This window comes from Dasypus novemcinctus, chromosome 14, assembly GCF_030445035.2.
Source record: "Dasypus novemcinctus isolate mDasNov1 chromosome 14, mDasNov1.1.hap2, whole genome shotgun sequence".
NCBI lineage: Eukaryota > Metazoa > Chordata > Mammalia > Cingulata > Dasypodidae > Dasypus > Dasypus novemcinctus.
The window spans coordinates 57,614,671-57,637,965 of record NC_080686.1 but is presented as its reverse complement, the minus strand read 5'-3'; the positions used below and the strand labels follow the sequence as shown (position 1 = coordinate 57,637,965).

Genomic DNA, 23,295 nt, shown 5'->3' with positions numbered 1-23,295 from the left:
GACCGTCAAATTTATGGGCTGTTAAGTGCATGCAGCTGAGCCAGAACAGTCTATTCAACAAATGGTGCTGGGAGAACTGGATATCCATATCCAAAAGAAAGAAGGAGGACCCCTATCTCATACCTTATGCAAAAATTAACTAAAAATGAGTCAAAGACCTAAATATAAAAGCTACAACCATAAAACTTCTCAAAAAAAAATGTAGGGAAACATCTTTAAGATCTTGTGATAGTCAGTGCTTTTTTTTTTTTTTGGAGGTACTAGAGATTGAACCCAGGACCTTAAACATGGGAAGCAGGCACTCAACCACTGAGTTATATCTACTCCTCAGTTAGAGTTGGTTTTTACATGTGTTTGTTTGTTTGCTTTTAGGAGGTACAGGGATCAAACTTGGGACCTCGTACATGGAAAGCAGGTGCTCAACCACTTGAGCTACATCCACTCCCAGTTGTGGTTTCTTAAACTTTATACCAAAAGCACAAGCAACAAAACAAAAAATAGATAAATGGGACCTCCTCAAACTTAAACAGTTTTGTGCTTCAAAGGACTTTGTCAAGAAAGTGAAAAGGCAGCTATAGCAGTTTGATATGGTTTTGAATTCCAAAAAGAAAAATTGGATTATGTTTGTAAACTGATCTTCTTCTCTGGGCATATTAGATTATATTGGATTCATAGGTTTACTTGATTAAGGAATTATGTAAACCTCTTGTGCCAGTAGGGCATTGAGTTCCCACCCTTTGGTGGGTGGGGACTCGCAGATAAAAGGCATGGCAAAGGACAGAGTTGAGGGTTCCTAAAGTTGGAGTTTTCATGTTGGAGTTTGATGAAGCCTTAAGCTGGAACCCCGGGGAGAGAGAGACAGAGCCACTCACATGATAGTCTACAGCTGACCTTGTGGAGAGAGGCAAAGCCTAGAGAACCTCATAGTCTACAGCTGACCTTGTGGAGAAAACAGAGGCTCTGAGCCCAGAGGAACCCAGGAAGCCAGAACCCTCACAGACATCAGTCATCTTGCTCCAACACGTGAAAATAGACTTTAGTGAGGGATGTAACTTATACTTTATGGCCTGGTATCTGTAAGCTCCTACCCCAAATAAATACCCTTTATAAAAACCAACCAATTTATAGTATTTTGCATCAGCACCCCTTTGGCTGACTAATACAGACTATAACAAGAATATAATACTAATACAGGATGTCATTAACTGGGTGGGTTGGGGGAAAACAACACCAAATTTCAGATCTTGGCTATAGTAGTAGTAATACTTTGACAATGCTCTTTCATAGTTTGTAACAATTGTCTCACAACAATGCAAGGTGTTGGTGGTGGGGTAATATACGGGAGACCTATATAATGATATGCATGTTTGCTTTGTAAGTTCACAACTTCTACTATACACTTATTGTTTATGGATGCCCATATACAAATAATAAATTTCAATTTTAAAAAGTGTAGGAGCATGAGGTCAAGAGGAGGGAGAAGTTCAGAAAGTGATGACAACATTAGGTAATATCACAGAAACATTTAAAATGATAAGAATTGGGATGACCCAACTATGGACTACTACTCAGCAATAAAAAGGAATACATTATTGGTAAGCACAACTTGGATCAATCTCCAGGGCACTATGGTTAATGAAAAAAGCCAATCTCAAAAAGTTACATACTGTATGATTCCATTTATATAACATTGTTCAAATGACAAATCTATCGACATGGAGAGCAGTTAGTGGTTGCCAGGAGCTAAGGATGTAGTGGGTGTGGAAGGGATTGGGTGTGACTATAAAAGGACAGCAGGAGGGATCCTGGTGGTGTTGGAAATGCTCTGTGCCTCAACTCTCAATGTCCACATCCTGGTTGTTATCTTGTACTCTAGTTTTGCAATATATTACCATTGGAGGAAACTAAGTAAAAAGGTTCATGGGCTTGCTCTGTAATATTTCTTACCACTGCATGTGAATCTATAATTATCTTCAAATAAAAAAGTTTAATTTAAGGGGAGCAGGTGTAGCTCAGTGTTTGAGCATCTGCTTTGCATATACAAGGTTCTGGGTTCAATCCCCAGTACCTCCTAAAAAAAAAAAAAGTTAATTAAAACCAAACAAAAAAAACAAGGTTGAAGTTGAAAAAATAACTGAATACAAACATAACATAAAAAGACTTAAGCTTTTCTCCCCAAAAGCCATGATGTCAAAAAAAACGAATGTTATGCTGAGATGCTTTGTGCTAACACTGTCTGGCATTTGGTGGCTGTTGAATAAAATTTGCTAAACAATAACAATAAAAATTACATTTCTTGCAGTATTACATATAAGGCCAAATCCTTCTACTCTTTCATTAAAAAAATACATTAGTTGCACCTCTTGACACTTTATATATTTAGATACAAATAGTGCGTCCTATTGGAACTAGTTTATCAAAAACAAAGATTTCCAATGAAATTGACTTTCATTGGGATCCACGTTGACTGCATCTTATCTGCCCCAACTGATAACTACTTTCTTCTTTTCCCAGGCTGGGGCAGCAACCCAAGAGATAGGAGGCATTCTATCAAGCATACCAAAGCTGTGAAAATCTGAAAGTACAAAGAAGATATTTTCTTTATCTCACAAGACTGGCCAAAACATTGCTCTACTGGAAGCTCCACCATTTCAATCTAAATTTTCTTTCCATTAACTGAACAATACTATTAATCTTCCACTTTGTGGATAATTTGTTACACAAGCACATGTGCATGTGTGTGCTCAGAGAAGGATGTGCCTTCTCTGAGCGCACAGACTTGATCACTATTGTCACACAGCAGCAAGATGACGAGCCTTTCATTCACCAAAGAAGGATGAATGCATAAACATTTCATTCCTGCATTGTCAGCCCCTCAATTGACTAGACTCTTCAACTCAAACTTCCTTAAGCAAAAGGGGGAACTTACTGGAAAGCTCATAAAACCAAACTCTTGGCAGGACAAGGGGTGCCAGTGAAAATCAGGAACTTCAGGACTTCTCTTCTCTCCTTCCCTTGTCTCTACTTCTTTCTAAATATGTATTCCATTTCTCAGATCTCCACATGGCTGGAAACATGGCCGCCAGCTCTTGAGATTCACATCTCTTGCCATCTATGTGTCTTTCCCTAGCACCAGCTTAGATCATTAGAGGAATGAGAGAGCTACGGGGCCCATAGAACAGCAGATGAGAGCTGTCCACCATAGTCACACTGTCCCATCCACTACAAATAACCCTTCAGACCCTCATCCTCATGGTGAACATCAACTTTGCTTTCAAGGGTCCATTTAGGCATCATGTCCTCTAAGGATTCTTTCCTAATATCCTCTCCCCAAAAGGATTTAACACTGTTCTTCAGACCCCTACATACCCTCTATATACCTTTCTCAGGATCTTATGATGCGTTATTTTGCTTGTTTGTTTATAGCTCTCTTCTAATAGGCCACTGCATCATAGATAACTTTGCATTCTCATTCCTTAACAAGCAGCCAGTAAGAGTTCAGCAGGAAGTTTGCAAATGACCACTGATGAATTAGAGTTTTCTTTTGTTTTTTAAACAAAACTCATTGGGCAAAAAAGTACAGGATCTGTATGCAGAAAACTACAAAACAATATTAAAGAAAAAAGTGAAGACCTAAACAAATGGAAAGACATTCTGTGTTCATGGATTGGAAGACTAAATATCATGAATATGTCAATCTTACCCAAACTGATTTGCAGATTCAATGCAATAACAATCAAAATGGCAATAGCCTACTTTACAGAATTAGAAAAGGTAATTGCCAAATTCATTTGGAACAGAAAGTACACTCAAATGAGTCAAAAGCATTCTAAAAAAGAAGAGTGATGTGGGAAGAATTTACTGCCTGATCTTGAACCATATTACAAAGCTACAGTGGTCAAAACAGCATGGTACTGGCATAAAGACAGACATGTCAAGAAATGGATGTAGCTCAAGTGATTGGGCTTCCGCCTACCATATGGGGGGACCCAGGTTCAATCCCTGGGGCCTCCTGGTTAAAAAAAAAGCAGGCTTGCATGGCAAGCCAGTGCCCACATAGCGAGCCAAGCACCTGTGCAATGAGCCAAGTGCCCACGCAAGTACCCATGCGGCAAGCCAAGTGCCCATGTGGTGAGCCAGTACCTACACAAGTGAGTCATGCAGCAAGATGATGATGCAACACAAGAGAGACGAAGGGGACAATCAAGGCGAGGTGCAATAGAAACCAGGAACTGAGGTAGTGCAAGTGACAAGGAACCTCTCTCCACATCAGAGGTACCCAGGATTGAATCCTGGTGAATCCTAGAGGAGGGAAAAAAAGAAAGAGAGAAAAAAAAAAAAAAAAAGAAAAACAGATACAGAAGATCACACAGCAAATGGACACAGCAAAAAACAGCAGGGCAAGGGAGAGGGGAGAGCACACACACAAAAAAAAGATAGACACATCAATCACTGGAATAGAATTGAAAATCCAGAAATAAACCCTTACTATATGGTCAACTGGTTTCTGACAAACCTACCAAGTCCATGTTAACAGGGCAAAACAGTTTCTTCAACAAATGGTGCTGGGAGAACTAGATATCTATAACCAAAAGAAGGAAAGAGGACCCCTATCTCATTCCCTATACAAGAATCAACGCAAAATGGATCAAAGACTTAAATATAAAATCCAGGACCATAAAACTACTAGAATATAGGAAAACATCTTCAAGACTTTTGTAGGTGGTGGTTTCATGGATTTTATACCCAAAATGCACATAACTAAAGAAAAAATAGGTAAATGGGACCTCTTCAAAATTAAACACTTTTGCACCTTCCAGGACTTTATCAAAAGGGTGAGAAGGCAGTCAACTCATTGGGAGAAAATATTTGGAAATCACACATCAGATAAGGGTTTAATATCTGGGATATATAAAGAGATGTTACAACCCAACAATAAAAAGACAAAATGATGGGGCAAAACACTTGACTAGACATTTTCCAAAGAAGAAATGGCAAAAAAAAAAAAAACAACAGGAAAAATGCTCAACATTACTAATGATTAGAGAAATGCAAAAAAAAAACTACAATGAGATACCATTTCACAGCTATCAGAACAGCCACTGTTGAAAAGACAGAACTACAAATATTGGAAAGGATGTGGAGACACAGGAACACTTATACACTGTTGTTGGGAATGCAGAATGGTACAGCCACTGTGTAGGACTGCTTGGCAGTTCCTAAAGAAGCTTAATATAGACTTGCCATGTGACCCTGCAGTACCACTGCTGGGTATATACCCAGAAGTGAGAGCAGTGACACAAACAGACATCTGCACACTGATGTTCATAGCAGCATTATTCACGATTGCCAAAAGTTGGAAACAACGCAGGTGTCCATCAACTAATGAATGGATAAACAAACTGAGGTGTATTCAAATGATGGAATATTATGTAGCTGTAAGAAGAAATGAAGTCATAAAGCATATTACAGCATGGATGAACATGGAGGATGTTATGTTCAGTGAAGCAAGCCAGACACAAAAGGACAAATACTGTATGACTATGTTACTATGAATCAAATATATTCTGTAACATATTGATTTAAAAAACTTTTGTGTCCAGTACATTTGAGAAATGTTTTTATTCAACTGTTTTTTTATTTTTAAATTATTGTTTATATTTTCAATTATTAAAATGTACAAAATAAAGTTTAAAAAAAAGCTCATTGGGCAATTCATTACAGGTATAGACTATGAGGAATTGGAGTCATCAATGTGTTGATTAAAGTAGATGAAGTAGTGATGACAGTAGCAGAAGAAATCCCTGATGATTATCAAGGGAGAATGAAGAGGACTACCCCTAGAAAAGGAGTCAGATTTAACCTTTATCTGCACTCTGTATTCCTCGGTGTTGTTTCTCTAGTTCTAGGAAGATAAAATCCAAACCGAAAGTGTCATGACAACCTAGTGGGTCAGATCACTGCTCAATACCTAATGAGTTAAATCCCAGAAATCTGACTGGTAAAAAAAAAAATTCCTATCTGGGAAGTTTACATCAAGATTAAAATTTTTAAAAATCAAGATATACACGGACAGGAAAAAGAGCCCTTCTTGAACAGGGAGGAAAAAAGAAGGAAAAACCAAATGACTTATTTTTTTCTTTAATGGCAGGAGAGAACTGACCAATGATTAGAGAATGCCCTTTGCCTCAGATAACAAGGTTTCCATGTCCTGGGTACTCTGGACAACTGAAGACCACACTCAGGCCCCTTGGTGGCCTACAGACTGCTCAGAAGATAGGACAGAAGGATGGCCTTTCAGCAAGAGCAATTGTTCCTTGGAGCCACTGCTATCCCAATGTCATTCTCCCTCCTGCTCCTCCATCCTCTATTATCTTCAGAGCCAATATTATCCTCAGAGCCCTGAGACCCACATTGACTTTATTTTGTCCCTAACATCCAGGCAGCACATTTTAGTTCATCTATTCCACACTCACTCATTATTCTCCTTCCCTCCTCTCTCATTCTCTCCGTTTCTCTCATAGACACACATATACATATTTAGGAAAAAGAGTTAAGAACTAGCTCCCCAGAACTAGTTTAAGAGCTGAGCTGAGCAGAGCTGCATGGGACAGCAATCCAAAAAGGATACTAAACATCACTGGAACAACTCAGAAATATGTTTTCAGCTAACTCAGGTCTCCAGAAGCAAGTCCTTACATAACAAGGAAATGCAAATTGGTGTTACTTCCACAAATAGTGTCTTGAGTGGGGAAAATACTGCCACCAGCTCCATTCCACTAAGTGAATCTTGAAAAATAAAGAATACTGGTTTGGAAGAAGCTAAATTATTAGCCTGCCCTTCCTGGTGCAGCCTTGGGCCCACATGCCATTTCTCTTGTTTATTATGGTTTATGTCTGAGCTAACCCATCAGGAAACTGAATCAGTCAACAAACTAAAGATCCTTATTTTGTAATGAGTACCTGTCCAAAACCAAAAGTATAGCCACAAAACAGATGTTCAGAGATGATTTAGAACTGTGTGATGTGTCAAGTTTTTGCTCAAAGGCATGCAACTTGCAGTGTGGTTTATCCAGGGCTCTTAGTTTACCCTTTTCCTCGTTTCTCCTGCCTATTCACTGTCTGACGAGAGAAAGAAGAAAAAAATAAGAGGAAACCAAGAATAGAAATACCTTTCTTCCCTCCTTAGTTCTAGCAAAAGACAGTGAATGAGAAAGTTGACAGGATTGATGAAAATTTGATCGATGCCCTAGAATACCCCACTTTGGACAGTGATTTTTTAAAAAGTAAAAAAATGATCTAATGGAGAGTGGCTACCCACCTCTCAGAACCTTTTAATTTTAATAAAAGGAAGTTATGAGACCATTTCTTTAAATAGTCACCTCCTCTAATTTATTTTAAATACTCTTCAGACTGAAATACACATGGAAATTTAGTATATGCTCAATGTAGCTTTTCAAATCTGATGGTATTAGGACAATTGGGCAACCACCTTTGGATCCATACCTAACATCTTACCACAAATTAATTCCATGTGTACCTAAATGTAAGAAATGAAAGCATAAAAGTACTAAATGAAACTGAGAGAAAATTTTTCTAAAATCTTAATATGAGCAAAGAATATAAAGGATAGGTAAATGGCTTTTAAATATACTAAAACTCAAATTCAAATTCACCTATAATAAAGGCAAATGAGAACTATACTGAGAAGTGATAGAAGTACATAGATCCTGTGTCCTTTCCATGCTGGAAATACTTATCAATATTGGGCATTTTTCATAGAACATTACATTGGATGGTGACTTAAACTTTATTTGGTAATTAAAGGTTGACCTCAGAAGCCTGGAGCCTTTAGGTATATTTGAATTATAAGTAAAACATATCTACTAAATTAAAATAATCTTCTGTAGGATAAAAATTAAAAAGAATACTTTTCTAGTATGATCTTTTACACACTATATTACTAAACTAAAAAGCAGACTACCAAACAGTATGTAGAATATACACTTTTTTTGTGTATTTTATTATGCCAAGGGAAAAACTGGAATGATATAGACCAGAATATTGTATCTCTTACCTGGTGAAACTATGGGAGATTTAAAAATATTTTTCCTTAATGCTTTTGTATTTATTTTTTTCCAAATTTCTGCAATAAGCATATGCTACTTGTTTAAGAAACAGATATGTTACTTTTTAAAAAAATGAATCTTTGGGAATGAATGTATATACTTTTCCCCAAATCAAGATTCAAACAGAATGGCTGCTAACAACCACATGGAGAAAATGTGGAGGAAGTGTCTTCATCTTAATTTAAATGAGAAATTTCTCAATGTATTAGTTAATTAAAAACGAACATCAGACAAAACAACTGCAACAAGATTTGGAATTAAACATTAATCATTTGAGAAGCTGAGTTCCCAAAGAATCGTTGTAGTACCCATAAAAGAGATCTTGTGGTTTTAAAAAAGCTCCTTGAACTTGATCTCTGAGAAATTCATTATGTAGGGCTGTGTTTAAGCACACAGAATATTATTATATAACTAACCAGCTGAGATTAATCATGATTAAAAATAAAAGGGAAAACATACAGTACACCAAGGCAGGATTGTTTAATGAGAAAATGGTTACTCAAAGGAAAACAGTATTTGTGCAGGGGAATAAAAAGTCAACCCACAAACTTATCAAACAATAATAAAGACATTCTATTCATATCTGATTTAAAATGCAGTGCTTATTCAAAGATATTACTACACTAGAAACAATGCAAATATCCATGTGCTGTGGACTATTTATGGAGAAGTACTTATTTTCAAATCTTATGCCATTCTTAAAATCCAAAACTTTGATGAGGTATGCTATGATCCATTTTTCACCTTCACCTTTCCTTCCTCATTCTCTATTTTCCAATCATACCAACCTACCTAGTTTCTTGAAGGCTACATGCATTGCCCAGCTGCCACATTTTTGACTCGCACTTAAGAGTTCTTCATTCAAATATTAATTCCAAAGCTAATTACCATTTTTTGAGGGCCCACTCCCCCACTACATGTTCACTCAGACCACAGATATATGGAGGGGCCATCAGGATTTACAGTAGGTTCTGGGGATACAAAGACGAAAAAAACATTGTTTTGAGAAATCACGGTTGTGCCTCATGAAGCCAGCCTCAAGCTGGAGTTATTAATCTACCCCCCACCAATTATCCTAAATGAAGGGTCACAAACTCAAAGCCTTACCGAGTAAGGAAGTTATATAAATACATGAATCCGGAAAGGTATAATAGCTCATGCAGGAACCTGTGGCCCAACAGAGGGAGTACACATCCTGTCTAAAAGCATTCAATTTCTCATACTACAGAATGAGCTTCATATTTAATAATTTAGGGTGCCAAAAAGTAGTCTTTTTTGTTGTTGAACAACCTAACTGGTATATACAGACCTGATGGAGAAATTCATGTCCCCCTAAGTTATTCCTTTCATTGTTCCATAAACTTAAGCACATTTCCTACCATGACCTTTCTCATTTGCAGGGTCCTAATTTCTAAAGAAATAAGAAATATACATTCATTATAGAACAAAGTAGGTAAAGTGAAGTGTCCAAATTATTTTAATATATTCTCAGAGTCATTCTCCCAACTCCTCTCCCATCCTTCCAATCCACTTCCTATACCCTTCCCAATTCTGAGTACCTATAGTTTCTTGTTCATCTCTCCTTATAAGTACACTTTGGAATAACCATCTGTATAATGTTCACAACTTTGTGGATCTTCCTTTAACTAGGCACTTAGGCCAGTGTCTTCAGAAAAGATCTATTTAAAGGAGCTAAAACAAACTCTAGGGTACCTAGGGATTTGCTCAAATAGACAAAAGTAAATAAACAAGCTCCAAATCTTTGTTCTTAATTTGAAACGTTTCATTAGATCAGGGGATGTGGCCATTTTTTATTCACTACTCTCCTAAGAATTCTTGACATTACATCTATTTTTTCTACTTCAGCAAACTAAAGAAAAGAAAGTAAGAGTCCTGACAGGGTAACCATTCTGTCTCCTGGTCTTTGTACTTATGCTCCCTCAGCCAGGATCAACCCCTAACAATGTACACACAAATCCTTCCCAAACCCTGACTCCTACTCAATCAGGGACACTGCCCACATGCCACATCCTCTGGAAAACCTTGACCTCCAGGGCTAAGTGCCCTTACTATATATTCCCAGTGATCAGCACTTAATATCTATGTCAATTGCCTTTTTATTTCTCTCTCATCTAATTTGTTGTTGGAATTTATGTAGTAATTACACTTTTACCTCATTTGTAGCTGAAATTGATGCAGTAATGCTTATTGCTGAAAAAAAGTCGTGTGCTTGAGCTTTCAAACTTGGCAGTTTATTTTACAATCTCAAGAAGGATTTAAAAAAGGGATTTAGGCTTTGGCATTGGACTAATGTGGGTTTGGCATTCACCTTTAGTATGAAGACTGTGTCCTTGAACTTAACATCTTTGAAGATATTTTATAAAGACTTATTTCACTATGCATGAAAGAGCAGCACATCTCATGTGTCCAAGAGAGTGCTCAATAAAGATTACCTGGGAAGCGGACTAGGCTCAATAGGAAGCTGGTAACTTTAGTCCACCCAAATCTTCGAACTTGAAACAGCTTCAAGAGTACTGTAAAATTATTTGCTTAATAGTAAGTTGGCTTCTGAGCCAATAAAGAATCCAGTTCAGTATTTTAAAAAATCCTTTTTTAAAACCCTTAGAGAGGAAATAAAGAACGATTTAGCCCTTCCTCTATATAAAAGGAACTCAAAATTCTTGTTCGGGGTTCGGGTTTTGAAACAGAAAGCTCCTGAGTCCAGCTGGCCGTCAATAAACCATTTTTCCTTCTCAAAAAAAAAACAAAACAAAAGATCATCAATAAACCATTTTTCCTTCTCAAAATCAAAAAAAAAAAAAAAAAAAACCTTAGCAGCTGATTGCTGCCAAATTTAACCTGTGAAGACCCACAGACAACGTTTACTCTCTACTGCTAACTCTTTGATCCTAGATCATTCAGAATCCCAAGAGGAAACATGTCCCATTTCCTTGTACTTGTCTTTGAAGATAAGCTAAAAGGCTCTCTAAAGCCATAGAATTAAACCACAGGATATTCTTTCAGCATCACTGTCAACAAATAGAGTATGACAGCATACACTTTAACACTATATTCATTCAACTATACATTTATTAATTTCTACCTGCTTTAAGTCAGAAAATGTTTGAGATGTGAAGAGACCCCAAAATGAAATAATGTATACTTGCCCTCGAGCAGTTCTCAGTTGAGTTTTATTTACATTTCGCCAACTCACAATGTAAGCACTAGCTCAAACCTAAGACCAAAGAATTAGAGACATGAGATAGAGAGAACAAACATACCAGAGGTGTTAGTGGGATAGGAGATAAGACCGTGGAAAAGGCAGGAAAAAAGGAAACTGTGGCATAATCCTGGTCTTGGAAGTCAGAGAATCTTTCAGATTCCAGATCTGCCAATTAAAAGTAATGTCAACTATTTTGATTTTTCACAATAGGTATACTTTTTTTTTTTGGAGGTACCGAGATTGAACCTAGGACCTCATACATGGGAAGCAGGCACTCAACCACTGAGCTACATCTGGCTCCTCAATGAGTTGGTTTTTTCATTTGTTTGTTTTTAGGAGGTACCAGAAATCGAATTCAGGACCTTGTGTGTGGGAAGCAGGTGCTCAACTACTTGAGCTACATCCCCTCCCCAGTATACTTAAAATTTTAAATTTTAATTCCCCAAAAAATTCCTTATTACATAGGCTTTTTAAGATCAAATGAGAGTATTTATGAAAGTACAGAGCACAGCTCAATATACACTAGTTTTTAAAAATGCAATAGCCCTTAATGAATGTCCAATTTTATTGCTTCATGACCATGATAATGCTGAATGGAAGACGGTGAAGCAGAGGGATTAACAAAAAGAATAAAAGCGTTGAAACCAACCAGACTAAGGTCAAATTAGGGCTCCAGCTCTTACCAGCCTACTGTTTTACCTTAAATAATTTTACCATCATGGATAAATTTTTATAGGATTATAAACTTTAAAGGATATAAAGCCCTCAACACAATTACTGACATGCCTCAAATGTCAACTCCACCCTTTTATGAATAAACACATTTTTCCAACTATAAAAACTAGACACTGGAGTTTTGGTTGTTCAGCATGCAAACCTTCTTTGCTTTTCGAGCTAGACTCTCCCTCTCATTCCCAGGAGTGAGGAAAAGAGGAAGCCATTCCCTTCTCCACGCCCTCTGGCGGAGGGAGCATCGCCTGCAGCCTAAACACAGCTAAACTGACACTCCCTTCTTGGGCTCTGACTTCACTTGATGGCATAGGAGACGGGGTCTGGGCTGGTGGTGCCAACAGCAGTGCTTATGGCACCAGCAAGTTCTCATCAATTCTGTGAATAAGGAACACCCATTCATTAAATGCATTTTCTCAAGTAAAATGCATTTCTCAAGTAAAAGTACAAGCATACTTTTGTAAAACTAAATAAATTGAGAGCCATAAAATTATTTTAATATCGTTTCCTCCATGATTGAATATACAAGGATAATGGAAGCAAAGTACTCTTCTTCTGTAAAGTTGGGTGGAATATATCAAAATCAACTTGTTGAATTTTCCTTAAATAATCCTCTAGAGCAACCTGAAAAAAAGAGAAAAGTGGTCAGTAGGTCATAAAATGATGAAATCTTTACAAGACATTACAAATATTACAAGTATTAAAGTTATTCAAGGTTCCCTGAGAAGGTCTTATATGTAATGTGAATTTTAAGAGAGAGAAAGAAAATACACCTCCTAAGTAGGAGTTCTATCTGTTAGGCCAGTAAAAGTGTAAGAGACTTAGCATAAGAAGTATTAAGCCTCTTTTGCTCAGAACTTAAATTTTTCTGGTTTAGTAAAAGACTAGAGAAATTGTTATTTCCCCATTCTTATTACTAGATTCTGTGGAATACAAAAAATGTCTTGGTCAGGGAAAATGAAAAGCATCAGAAATGCATTATACCACATGAGGGAGCTCAAGTTGTTCGTTTAAAAATATATATTTCGTGAAAAAGTTTAATGAGTCTCTGTGTTCTTGCTAGAAAAGATGATTTTCAACCAGGGGGAACAATCACAGGTCCCTATAAATGCCACCTTCTCCTTCCCCTTCACACAAAACTCACCAAGTTTTCACTGGAATAAGGGCAGGACAGAAAGCACTGACACTGAGCAGTGCTCTTTATTTTTTGGTTTCAGTTATTTTAATAACTTAGTTTAATAATGTCTCGTTTTAGTAACTTTTTTTTAAACAGGGAAGCCACTAAGTTTTGCACTAAACCATTCTGAAGTACCGTGTTCTTAGTCCACGTGCACAGTGCCCCTTAGAGTTCTGCAATGTATAACCTGCATGACCCAACCCAGGGACTATGCTTGTATTAATAGAATCTTTAGAATATACAGGTAAGCAAATAGAAAGCACAAATTATTTTACTGTCTTCCAGACATTTTTCTATGCATTTACAAACGTATGAGTGTCGTACAAATTCAGAATCATATTTTTTTCTAAACCCTAAACTCATATATTTGTGCAACAGGAGATATGGGCATGAATATACACAGCTGCCTTGTTTTACATAAGCAAAAAACCTGGAATCAGCTCAGAAGTTCTTTGATAAAAAATAAATTGTGATCTATCCACGCAATGAAACATTATACTGCAGTGAAATGAATGTACTGCAGCTAGATGCAATAATATGGATAAATCTTAGAGACATAACATATATCCTAGGAGGCATACATATATCCTAGGAGGCATACATTTTTATAAAGCTCAAAATATAACCAAGAAAAATACTGTTTAGGAATACATAAAATGGGGAGAGACTTTTTGGAAAAAAAGCAAGGGAATAATAAACACAACATTTAGGACGGCTACCTGGTACAAGAGGCAGAGGCAGGAGTATGGGTTTGGGAAAACACATTAAGTAGGAAGTAGCTACAATTTCCTAGTGATATTCTAGTACTTGAGTTGACTGCTAAGTTCATGCATGTTCATTATGTTATGCTTTATAACCTTTATATACATATACAAACATACATGTATTCATTTGTACATCAAATAAGTAAAATTTTTAAGGGAATAAAAAAAACCAAAATATTTTGGTGTGCTTTCTTCCACATGTTCTCTATGCACATGTTTATATATATGTATGCGTAATAAATATGAGAATATTCGCATAAACATCTTTTTTTGCAAAAAGGAGATCTTACTATTCACAATGTTCTATAAAGCTGCTTTCAGTATTTAATACATTGTGATAAACTTTCCATCTCTAATAATTTTTTTTTCTTTTGAGGTACTATGGGCCAGGGACTGAACCCAAGACCTCCAAATGTGGGAAGCTGGTGCTCAACCACTGAGCCATATCAGCTTCCCTGAGTTGGTTTTTTCATTTGTTTTGCTTGTTGTTTGTTTTTGTTTTGTCAGGAGGCACCATGAACCGAACCCAGGTGTTCAACTGCTTGAGCCACATCCACTCCTAAGAATAATTTTAATAGCTTTATAATATTCAATTAAGTGAATATGCCAATTTATTCCATTCTTAAAGATGTTTCCAATATTTTTGCCATATGTAAATAATTTTGCAGCTAAATGTTTTTTATATACTCAGATCTATTTAGTTCTTATGCTGAATTCCTAGAGGTAAAATGGCTGTGTCAAAATATATCAACATTTTGTGGGGAGTGGGTGTAGCTCTGTGGTTGAGAGCCTGCTTCATATGTAAAAAAAGGCCCTGGGTTCAATCCCCAGTACCTCTTTTGAAAAAAAACAAGCTTTGGATAAAGGACAGCTCTTTAAGAAATGTACATCTCTACCAACAGTAAAAGAGATGCTTAATATCTCATTTATAAAAAAAAAAATTTGTGGTTATAGGTATATAGAAAGTCCAGAAACATGGACAAGACATTATCTCTGGAAGGGTAGAATTATGAAAAGGTTCATAATTTCTTTTTTTATATCCTCTTACACGAACATTTAAAATATTAATGTATTGTTTTATAAGCAAATTCAATAAAGAAACAAAATTATTTGAAACCTCAGACCTGAGAGCTAGGATAAAAGATGTGAAATGATAGAAATGAAATGCACCTTTCAATATATTTTAAAGAAGATGGTAGAAAATGTCTGGCATTATGGAAAACACCTGAGCTTTCAATTTTCAAAGACTGCAAAATCAGGGAAGTGGACTTGGCCCAAAGGATAGGGCATCCATCTACTACATGGGAGGTCCGCGGTTCAAACCCTGGACTCCTTGACCCATATGGAGCCGGCCCCCGAGCAGTGCTGATGCGCGTAAGGAGTGCCATGCCACACAGGGGTATCCCCCGCGTAGGGGAGCCCCACGGGCAAGGAGTGTGCCCCGTAAGAAGAGCCGCCCAGGGCAAAAGAAAGTGCAGCCTGCCCAGGAATAGCGCCGCACACATGGAGAACTGACACAACAAGATGAAGCGACAAAAAGAAACACAGATTCTTAGTGCTGCTGCTAAGGATAGAAGCGGTCACAGAAGAACACATAGCAAATGGACACAGAGAGCAGACAACGGTGGCAGGGGAGGGGGGAGGAAGGGGACAGAAATAAAAAATAAATAAATCTTAAAAAAAAAAAAGACCGCAAAATCAAAAACCAACAAAACTTAGGAAGACTAGGAACAAGGCATGAAATGGCTTGGCCCAGTGCTTGCCACATAGCAGCTGCTAAATAACTGGTAGCTATTACCACTTTTCTATATGTTTGAGAACAATAGTTCATAAACCTGGCTATACATCAGAATCACCTAGGGAACTTTTTCAAAAGAGATTCCCCTAGGAACTATCCTTCTCTTCAATCCTGAGAGTCTTATTTAGTAAGAAAACCCCAGCAATCTGTCATTTTTAAAAGTTTTCCAGGTTATTCCAATGCAGCCTGCTCAGCATTCACTGGACTGTGGGCCACTATTCAGGAGCCAGTACTATATATAAGACAATATGGTCATTATGCGGGGGGAAGATAATAAGTAAGGTAATAAGTAGCCTAACAACACTCAGAAGCCAGTTCTCTTATTGTTCCTATTTTACACATAAGTAAACTGAGTAACACAGTAATTAGGAAACTTGAGGTCCCACAGCTAGTGAGGGCAAAACCTTGCTATCTGGTTGCAGTCAGTGCTACCAACAACACAGCTCCCCGCCTTTAGGAAATGCAGGAAAGAGCATCACCGCAGGAATGAGCGTCACCAAAGGCATGATAAAACTAATAAAATCCATCATAAGGAAGGCAAACACAAATGGAGACTGCAAATTAAAGACCTGCACTGGTCACTTTAAAAAATATAAAACAAGATCATACACATCTGTTTCGCTAATTATAGAGCCTTCTCTGTTAATCTACTTACTGTCTGAAGAAAAGCAGGAAATGCTTTCACAGGAACCTTTTTGTGGAAGGACCTAGCCTAAAAAAAGAAGAGAAAAGGAAACTGGTTTGAAATATAAATATTTCTGGAAATAAACACTCTCCCTCTAAAAGTGAACACAAAACAACATGAGCAATTTAATAGCATGGCTAGGACTCCTCTGAAAAGCAGGAAAATAGCTCTCATCTCCTACTGATTAAGATTAATTTCCTAGGCCTAAAGATCAGGAAAAAGTAGCTATTTTAAGAGTTTCATTCTTTCTTAAAGATTGGCTTTGGCATATTCCAACTGCCTTACAACATCTTACAAATTTGACTCTCTAACTCTATGGTAAGGGGTAAAGAAGAAATACTTAGGTATCAAGTCCCAAGACCTTCCTAGCCTAAATTCCCATTATCTCCTGTTTAGTCGAATGTAAGATTCTCTTAACTGGCTTTCCTGTCTCTATGCTCTCTGACCTTTAATTCATTCTGCATAGCCAGCCAAATTAATGTTTTAAGTCACAGTTTCATTTTTACTTTCTTTAACTTAACTCCCTGGTAGACCAAGTTTCAACTATTCATCCTAAATGAAAAGGCCAAAGGCCTCCACATCTTGACTCTAACCACATCTACCCAACCTAACTCCCTACTCCCCTGGGGTTTGTATCTCTGGTCCACTCAGGCTGACACTCATCATTATGCACTAGTCAAGCCCACTTTTGTCTCCATGCCCTTGTTTATAGTGTCCCTCATACCAGGAACAGCAGATACCCATTGTTTTTACTTCCTGACTCATTTGTTAACCCACTGCATTTTTGTAATATCCCAGAAGTCTACTAAAATTGTTCTCTTTAAGATCACCTGTGATTTACTACTCACCATAGCCATCTTTTCTCTCAATCTCTCTGTACCATGCAATACTTTGATATTTCCATTTACTGGAATTTTCTCTTCCTGTGGTTTCCAAGTCACTAATTCTCAGTTCTCCAACTTCTTTGATTATTCTTTTCTTCTACTTCTTCCTAAGAAATGGCCCTTTCTTCTTCTACCTGATACACGGAAGTGGGCCTTAAGGTTCTATCCTTGGTCCTCTCCTCTAGATGTACATTATCCTTAGGCAATATCACTCAAATTTAGAACTTAAACCAAAAGCCTTCTTGTGGATGACTCCTGTATTAGTCAGGGTTCTCCAGAGAAACAGAATTGACCAGATATATATATAGAGAGAGCTTTATTATAGGAATTGACTCACATGACACGATCGTGGGGACTGGCAAGTTCGAATTCTGTAAATCAGTCAGCCGAGCTGGGAACTCCAAAGAAAGTTTCAATGAATTCCCCAGGAGAAGCTAGCTGGCTGAAGTAGAGATACAAATTCTTCTTTCTGACTGCTGAAACCATTGCTTTTCCCTTTAAGGCCTTTAATTGTTTGGATGAGACTTCTCTCATTGCTATAGGCAATCTCCTTTGCTGATTAAAGATGTAAAAATTCAAGAAATACCCTCACAGTAACAATCAGGCCAGTGTTTACTTGACCAAACAACTCGACACCATAACTAGCCAAGTTAACATGTGAACTTAACCATCATAACTCCCAAATCTCTATCTCCAGTTCTGACCTCCTTTCAAAGTCATAATCCTGTCTTTTTAAATATCCCATCTCCCTAAATGTCCTCTAATTCCCTCAAATTCAATTTTGTCTCACAGGAAGTCCGAGGTCTACTGATGAGCACCTAGCATACCAATGCTTTTTACTGTAGTCTCTGAGTGGCACCAACATCATCTGTACTTGAACTATTTATGCAACCTTGACTTTTCCTCTTCCTGATCCTGCCACAATCCCAAGTCACTTGTCAAGTCTGGTTAATTCTACTTCTGTTATATGTAGAAGTGTGTGTGTATATATATGTGCATGTGTATGGATACATGTACACACATATACACATACATATAAATTTCTACCTTCTCTAAATCAGTACAATTTCTCTAGCTCCTAAATTAGTCTCCTAACTGATCTTCCAAATGCCATCCTTTCTTGTCTCTTAAACACGGCTGGCAGAGTTTTCTATTATACACTACTTTTATCACTGCTTTACCTGATGATGGTGGTGGTGATGATGATGGTTAACTTACATTGCACTTATTAGACGGCAGGCACTGTTACAAACCTTTGAGTTAAGTATTAACAGGGGAGGAAATAGACATGAAGAGGTTAAGATCACATGATCAGCAAGTGGCAGAGCTAGAATTTAAAGCCAGGCTACCGGGTCCAGTGTTTGCACTCACATCCATCATGCTCTGCTGCCTCTCAAAAGCCTCCAATGTCCAATAATCTCTCTTCAATCCACTCTTCCAAATATATTTTCTAGGAAAGTGTTTCACATAACCTATAAACCAGTAGTTTCAATCCTGGCTGTTTAAAATCATAACTTTTGGCTGCCTTCCCAGGTCTACCATATCAATCTCCAGGGAGTGGAGCCTGGGAATTTGCATTTCTCAAGTGCCGTGCATATCAAGGACCTTTTTTGCCTCTATGATTCTTCAGTGTTTTTAGATCATACTCAAAACTCTCCCAATTTTAAGTAATTTCTCACCTGAATTTCCATGTATTTTATCTATATCTGTCATGCAAAAAACTGTGCTAGATTCTTTAGGAAGTTCAAAAGAAGTTTACAAAACACAAGCAACAAAAGCAAAAATAAATTGGACTTCATGCAAATCAAAAACTTTTGGGCATCAAAGGACATTATAAAGAATGTGAAAAGACAACCTACAGAATGGGAGAAAATATATGGAAATCATGTTGTATGATAAAGTTTCAACATCTAGAATATATAGGGAATTGTGGGAAGATGGCGATGGAGTAACAGGCGTAGCTGAATGCTATCAGAAAAACAATGGAGAGTTTTTGTTCTATCTTCCTTCCTGACAGCAGGAGAAACCCTCAGAAAGACTGTGAACTTAGCCAATAACAAGGAAATAGAATAAAAAGAACAAAGTGACAAAGAGAAGACTTAGCACACACGCAAAAACAACAACTAATTAAACCCCAAAGTAGACAAAGAAGCTAAGCAACTGATTAAACCCATCAAGATAAAATGATGATCAGACAGCAACAAAAAACTACAAACCAAACCAATAATCAGGAAAGCATGCCCCAATCCAATGAACAAACTAAAAACCAGGAAGAGGAGCAGAACATTGAACAAGTAATTAAAGCTCTCAAAACATATATTAGGGACCAATTTGATTAAGTGAAGGAAGAAATGAAGAGTATGAAGAAAACACTTGGAGAGAATATAGTAGATATTGCAATCATACACAAAAAGATAACGGATATGATGGTGATGAACAGCACAATTCAAGAAATCAAAAATACACTCTCAGCAAATAACAGTAGACTCAAAGAAGCAGAGGAAAGAATTAGTGATGTGGAAGACAGTACATCTGAAATCAAACAGACAGTAGAACTGATTGATAAAAAGACAGAAAAAAATTCAGCAGGGAAAAACGCGAAACATATGCATTATAGGCATCATAGAAGAAGAAAAGGGAAAGGGGACAGAAGGGTTGTTGGAGGAAATAATGGCTGAAAACTTCCCAAACCTATTGAGGGAGATGGATGTACATGTCCAGGAAGCACAAGGCACTCCAAACAGCATAAATCACAACAGGCTACCCCAAGACATATACTTGTCAAATTATCCAATGCTCAAGGCAAAGAGAAAATACTAAAAGCAGCAAGAGAAAAGAGAACCATCACATAAAAAGGAGGCTCCATAAGATTAAATGCTGATTTCTCATCTGAAACCATGGAGGCAAGAAGGCAGTGGTATGACAAAGTCAAGGTACTAACAGAAAAAAATTTCGAGCCATGAATACTCTATCCAGCGAAGTTAGCATTCAAAAATGATGGACAGCTCAAAATATTCACAGATAAACAGAAACTAAGAGAATATGCCAACAAGAATCCTGCCCTTCAAGAAATACTAAAGGGAGTTCTGCAGGAAGAAAGAAAAAAACAAGAGAGACAGAGTTGGAGGAGAGTGTAAGAGCAACTAAAAAGACAAAAACAGGAAAAAAAAATCAAACAAAATATGACAAACACAAATCCAAAGAAAATATGGCTAATATAAGGAATTCCTTGAAAGTAATAACACTGAATGTCAATGGATTAAACTCACCTGTCAGGAAACTCAGACTGTAATATTTGGATAAGGAAACACGACCTATCTATACGCTTTCTACAAGAAACACAACTTAGACCCAGGGATTCAAGGAGGTTGAAAGTGAATGGCTGGAAAACAATCTTACAAGCAAACAATAACCGAAGAAGGGCAGGAGTAGCTATACTAATATCAGACAAAATAGACTTTAAATGCAAAACAATTGTGAGAGACAAAGATGGACGCTACATATTAGTGAAAGGAATAATCTTTCAAGAAGAAAGAACAATCATAAACATTTATGCTCCTAACAAAGGTGCCTCCAAATACGTGAGGCAAACACTGAAAAAACTAAGTGAAAAAACAGATGCCTCTACAATTATAGTGGGGACTTTAATACACCACTATCAACTTTGGACAGAACATCTCAAAAAAGAATCAATAAAGAAACAAAGACTTTGAACAATATATTAGAGGAGCCAGACCTAACAGACATATGCAGAACATTACACCCAAATATGGCAGGATATACATTCTTCTCATGTGCACATGGATCATTCTTTAAGATAGACCATATGCTAGGCCACAGAAAAAGTCTCAATGAATTCAGAAAGATAGAAATCATATAAAATAATTTCTCTGACCACAGTGGAATGAAGTTGGAAATCTACAAGGGCCAGAGACCCAGATTTGGCACCAAGATTTGGAATTTAAACAACACATTCTTAGAAAAACAGTGGGTCAAGGAGGAAATCTCAAAAGAAATTAATAACTACCTTGAAACTAATGAAAATGATAATACAACATATCAAAACTTATGGGATACAGCAAAAGCAGAACTGAGAGGGAAATTTATAGCCATAAATTCATACATCAAAAAAGAAGAAAGAGCTAACATTGAAGAACTAACTGCACAGTTGGAGGAATTAGTAAAAAAACAACAAACTAAACCCAAAGGAAGAAGAAAGAAATAACAAAGATCAGAGCAGAACTAACTAAATGAAACAGAAAATAAGAAAGCACTTGATAAAATAAACAAAACCAAGAGCTGGTTCTTTGAAAAGATCAATAAAATTGACAAACCCTTAGCTAGACTAACAAAGAAAAAAAGAGAAAAGATGCAAATAAGCAAAATAAGAAATGAGAAAGGAGATATCACCGCTGACCCCAAAGAAATAAAGACTATCATAAGAGGATATTTTGAAAAAATTATATTCCAACAAGAAGGACAATTTAGAGGAAATGGACAAATTCCTAGAAACACATAAGCAGCCTACATTGACGAAAGAAGAAATTGATGATCTCAACAAACCAATCACAAGTAAAGAGATAGAATCAGTCATTAAAAACCTCCTAACTAAGAGCCCTGGGCCAGATGGCTTCACAGGTGAATTCTACCAAATATTCCGGAAAGGACTAACACCAGTCTTGCTTAAACTCTTCCAAAAAATTGAAACAGAAGGAACATTGCCTAACTCATTCAACGATGCCAACATTACTCTAGTACCAACGCCAAACAAAACACCACAAGAAAGGAAAATTACAGACCAATCTCTCTAATGAACCTAGACGTGAAAATCCTCAACAAAATATTTGCTGAACATACTCAACAACACATTAAATGAATTATACACCACGACCAAGTGGGATACATTCCTGGTATGAAAGGATGGCTCAACATAAGAATATCAAGTAATGTAATACACCATATAAACAGACTGAAGGAAAAAAATTACATGATCATAAAAAGCATTTATGCATCACAGATGCAGAAAAAGCATTTGACAAAATACAGCACCCTTTCTTGATAAAAACACTGGAAAAGACCAGAATAGAAGGAAACTTTCTGAACATGATAAAGAGTATATATGAAAAACCCAGTTAACAGCATTTACAATGGTGAAATCCTAAAATCTTTCCCTCTAAGATCAGGAACAAGACAAGGATGCCCACTATCACCTTTTCTATTTAACATAGTCTTAGAAGTACTTGCTTGAGCACTGAGGCAAGAACCAGACATAAAAGGCATCCAAATTGGAAAGGGAGAAGTCAAAATTTCACTATTTGCAGATGATATGATCCTAAACATAGAAAGTCCTGAGAAATCTACAACAAAGCTTCCAGAAGTTATAAATGAGATTCAGTGAAGTCGCAGGTTAAAAGAGCAATGAGCAAAAATCAGTAGCATTTCTGTACACCAATAATGAGCAATCTGAGGAGGAAATCAAGAAACAAATACCATTTACAATAGTAAATAAAAAATCAATTACCTAGGAATAAATTTAACTAAAGATGTAAAAGACTTATACACAGAAAACTACATAACACTGTTAAAGGAAATCAAAGAAGACCTAAATAAATAGAAGAATATTCCCTGTTCATGGATAGGAAGACTAAATATTACTAAGAGGTCTATCCTACCAAAACTGATCTACAGATTCAATGCAATCTCAATAAAAATCAACACAGCATTCTTTAATGAACTAGAGAAACTAACGATGAAATTTATTTGGAAAGGAAAGAGGCCCCAAATAGCCAAAGACATAGTGAAAAAGAAAAATGAAATTGGAGGAATCACACTAGCTGACTTCAAAACATACTACAAAGCTACAGTAGTGAATACGGCATGGTATTGGCACAAGGACAGACACACTG

The 23,295-nt window shown here is 36.9% G+C and overlaps 1 protein-coding gene across 6 annotated transcripts in view; it reads right to left on the bottom strand.

The window, feature by feature from the left end:
• Positions 1-8,585: 8,585 nt before the first annotated feature.
• Positions 8,586-23,295, bottom strand: part of NDUFAF6 (NADH:ubiquinone oxidoreductase complex assembly factor 6) — a 63,563-nt gene continuing 48,853 nt past the window's right edge. For 4 of the 6 annotated variants that reach the window (XM_004474692.4, XM_004474694.4, XM_071207928.1 and 1 more), the window contains 2 exons: positions 16,476-16,532; positions 8,586-12,705 (listed from right to left, as the gene is read on the bottom strand). In XM_004474692.4, coding sequence (XP_004474749.1) covers positions 12,577-12,705; positions 16,476-16,532 — 186 coding nt within the window. In that variant the 3' untranslated portion in view covers positions 8,586-12,576. Of the gene's footprint in view, positions 12,706-16,475; positions 16,533-17,726; positions 17,788-23,295 lie in introns of all 6 variants that reach the window. The other 2 variants (XR_011645654.1, XM_004474695.4) reach the window with 2 other exon arrangements.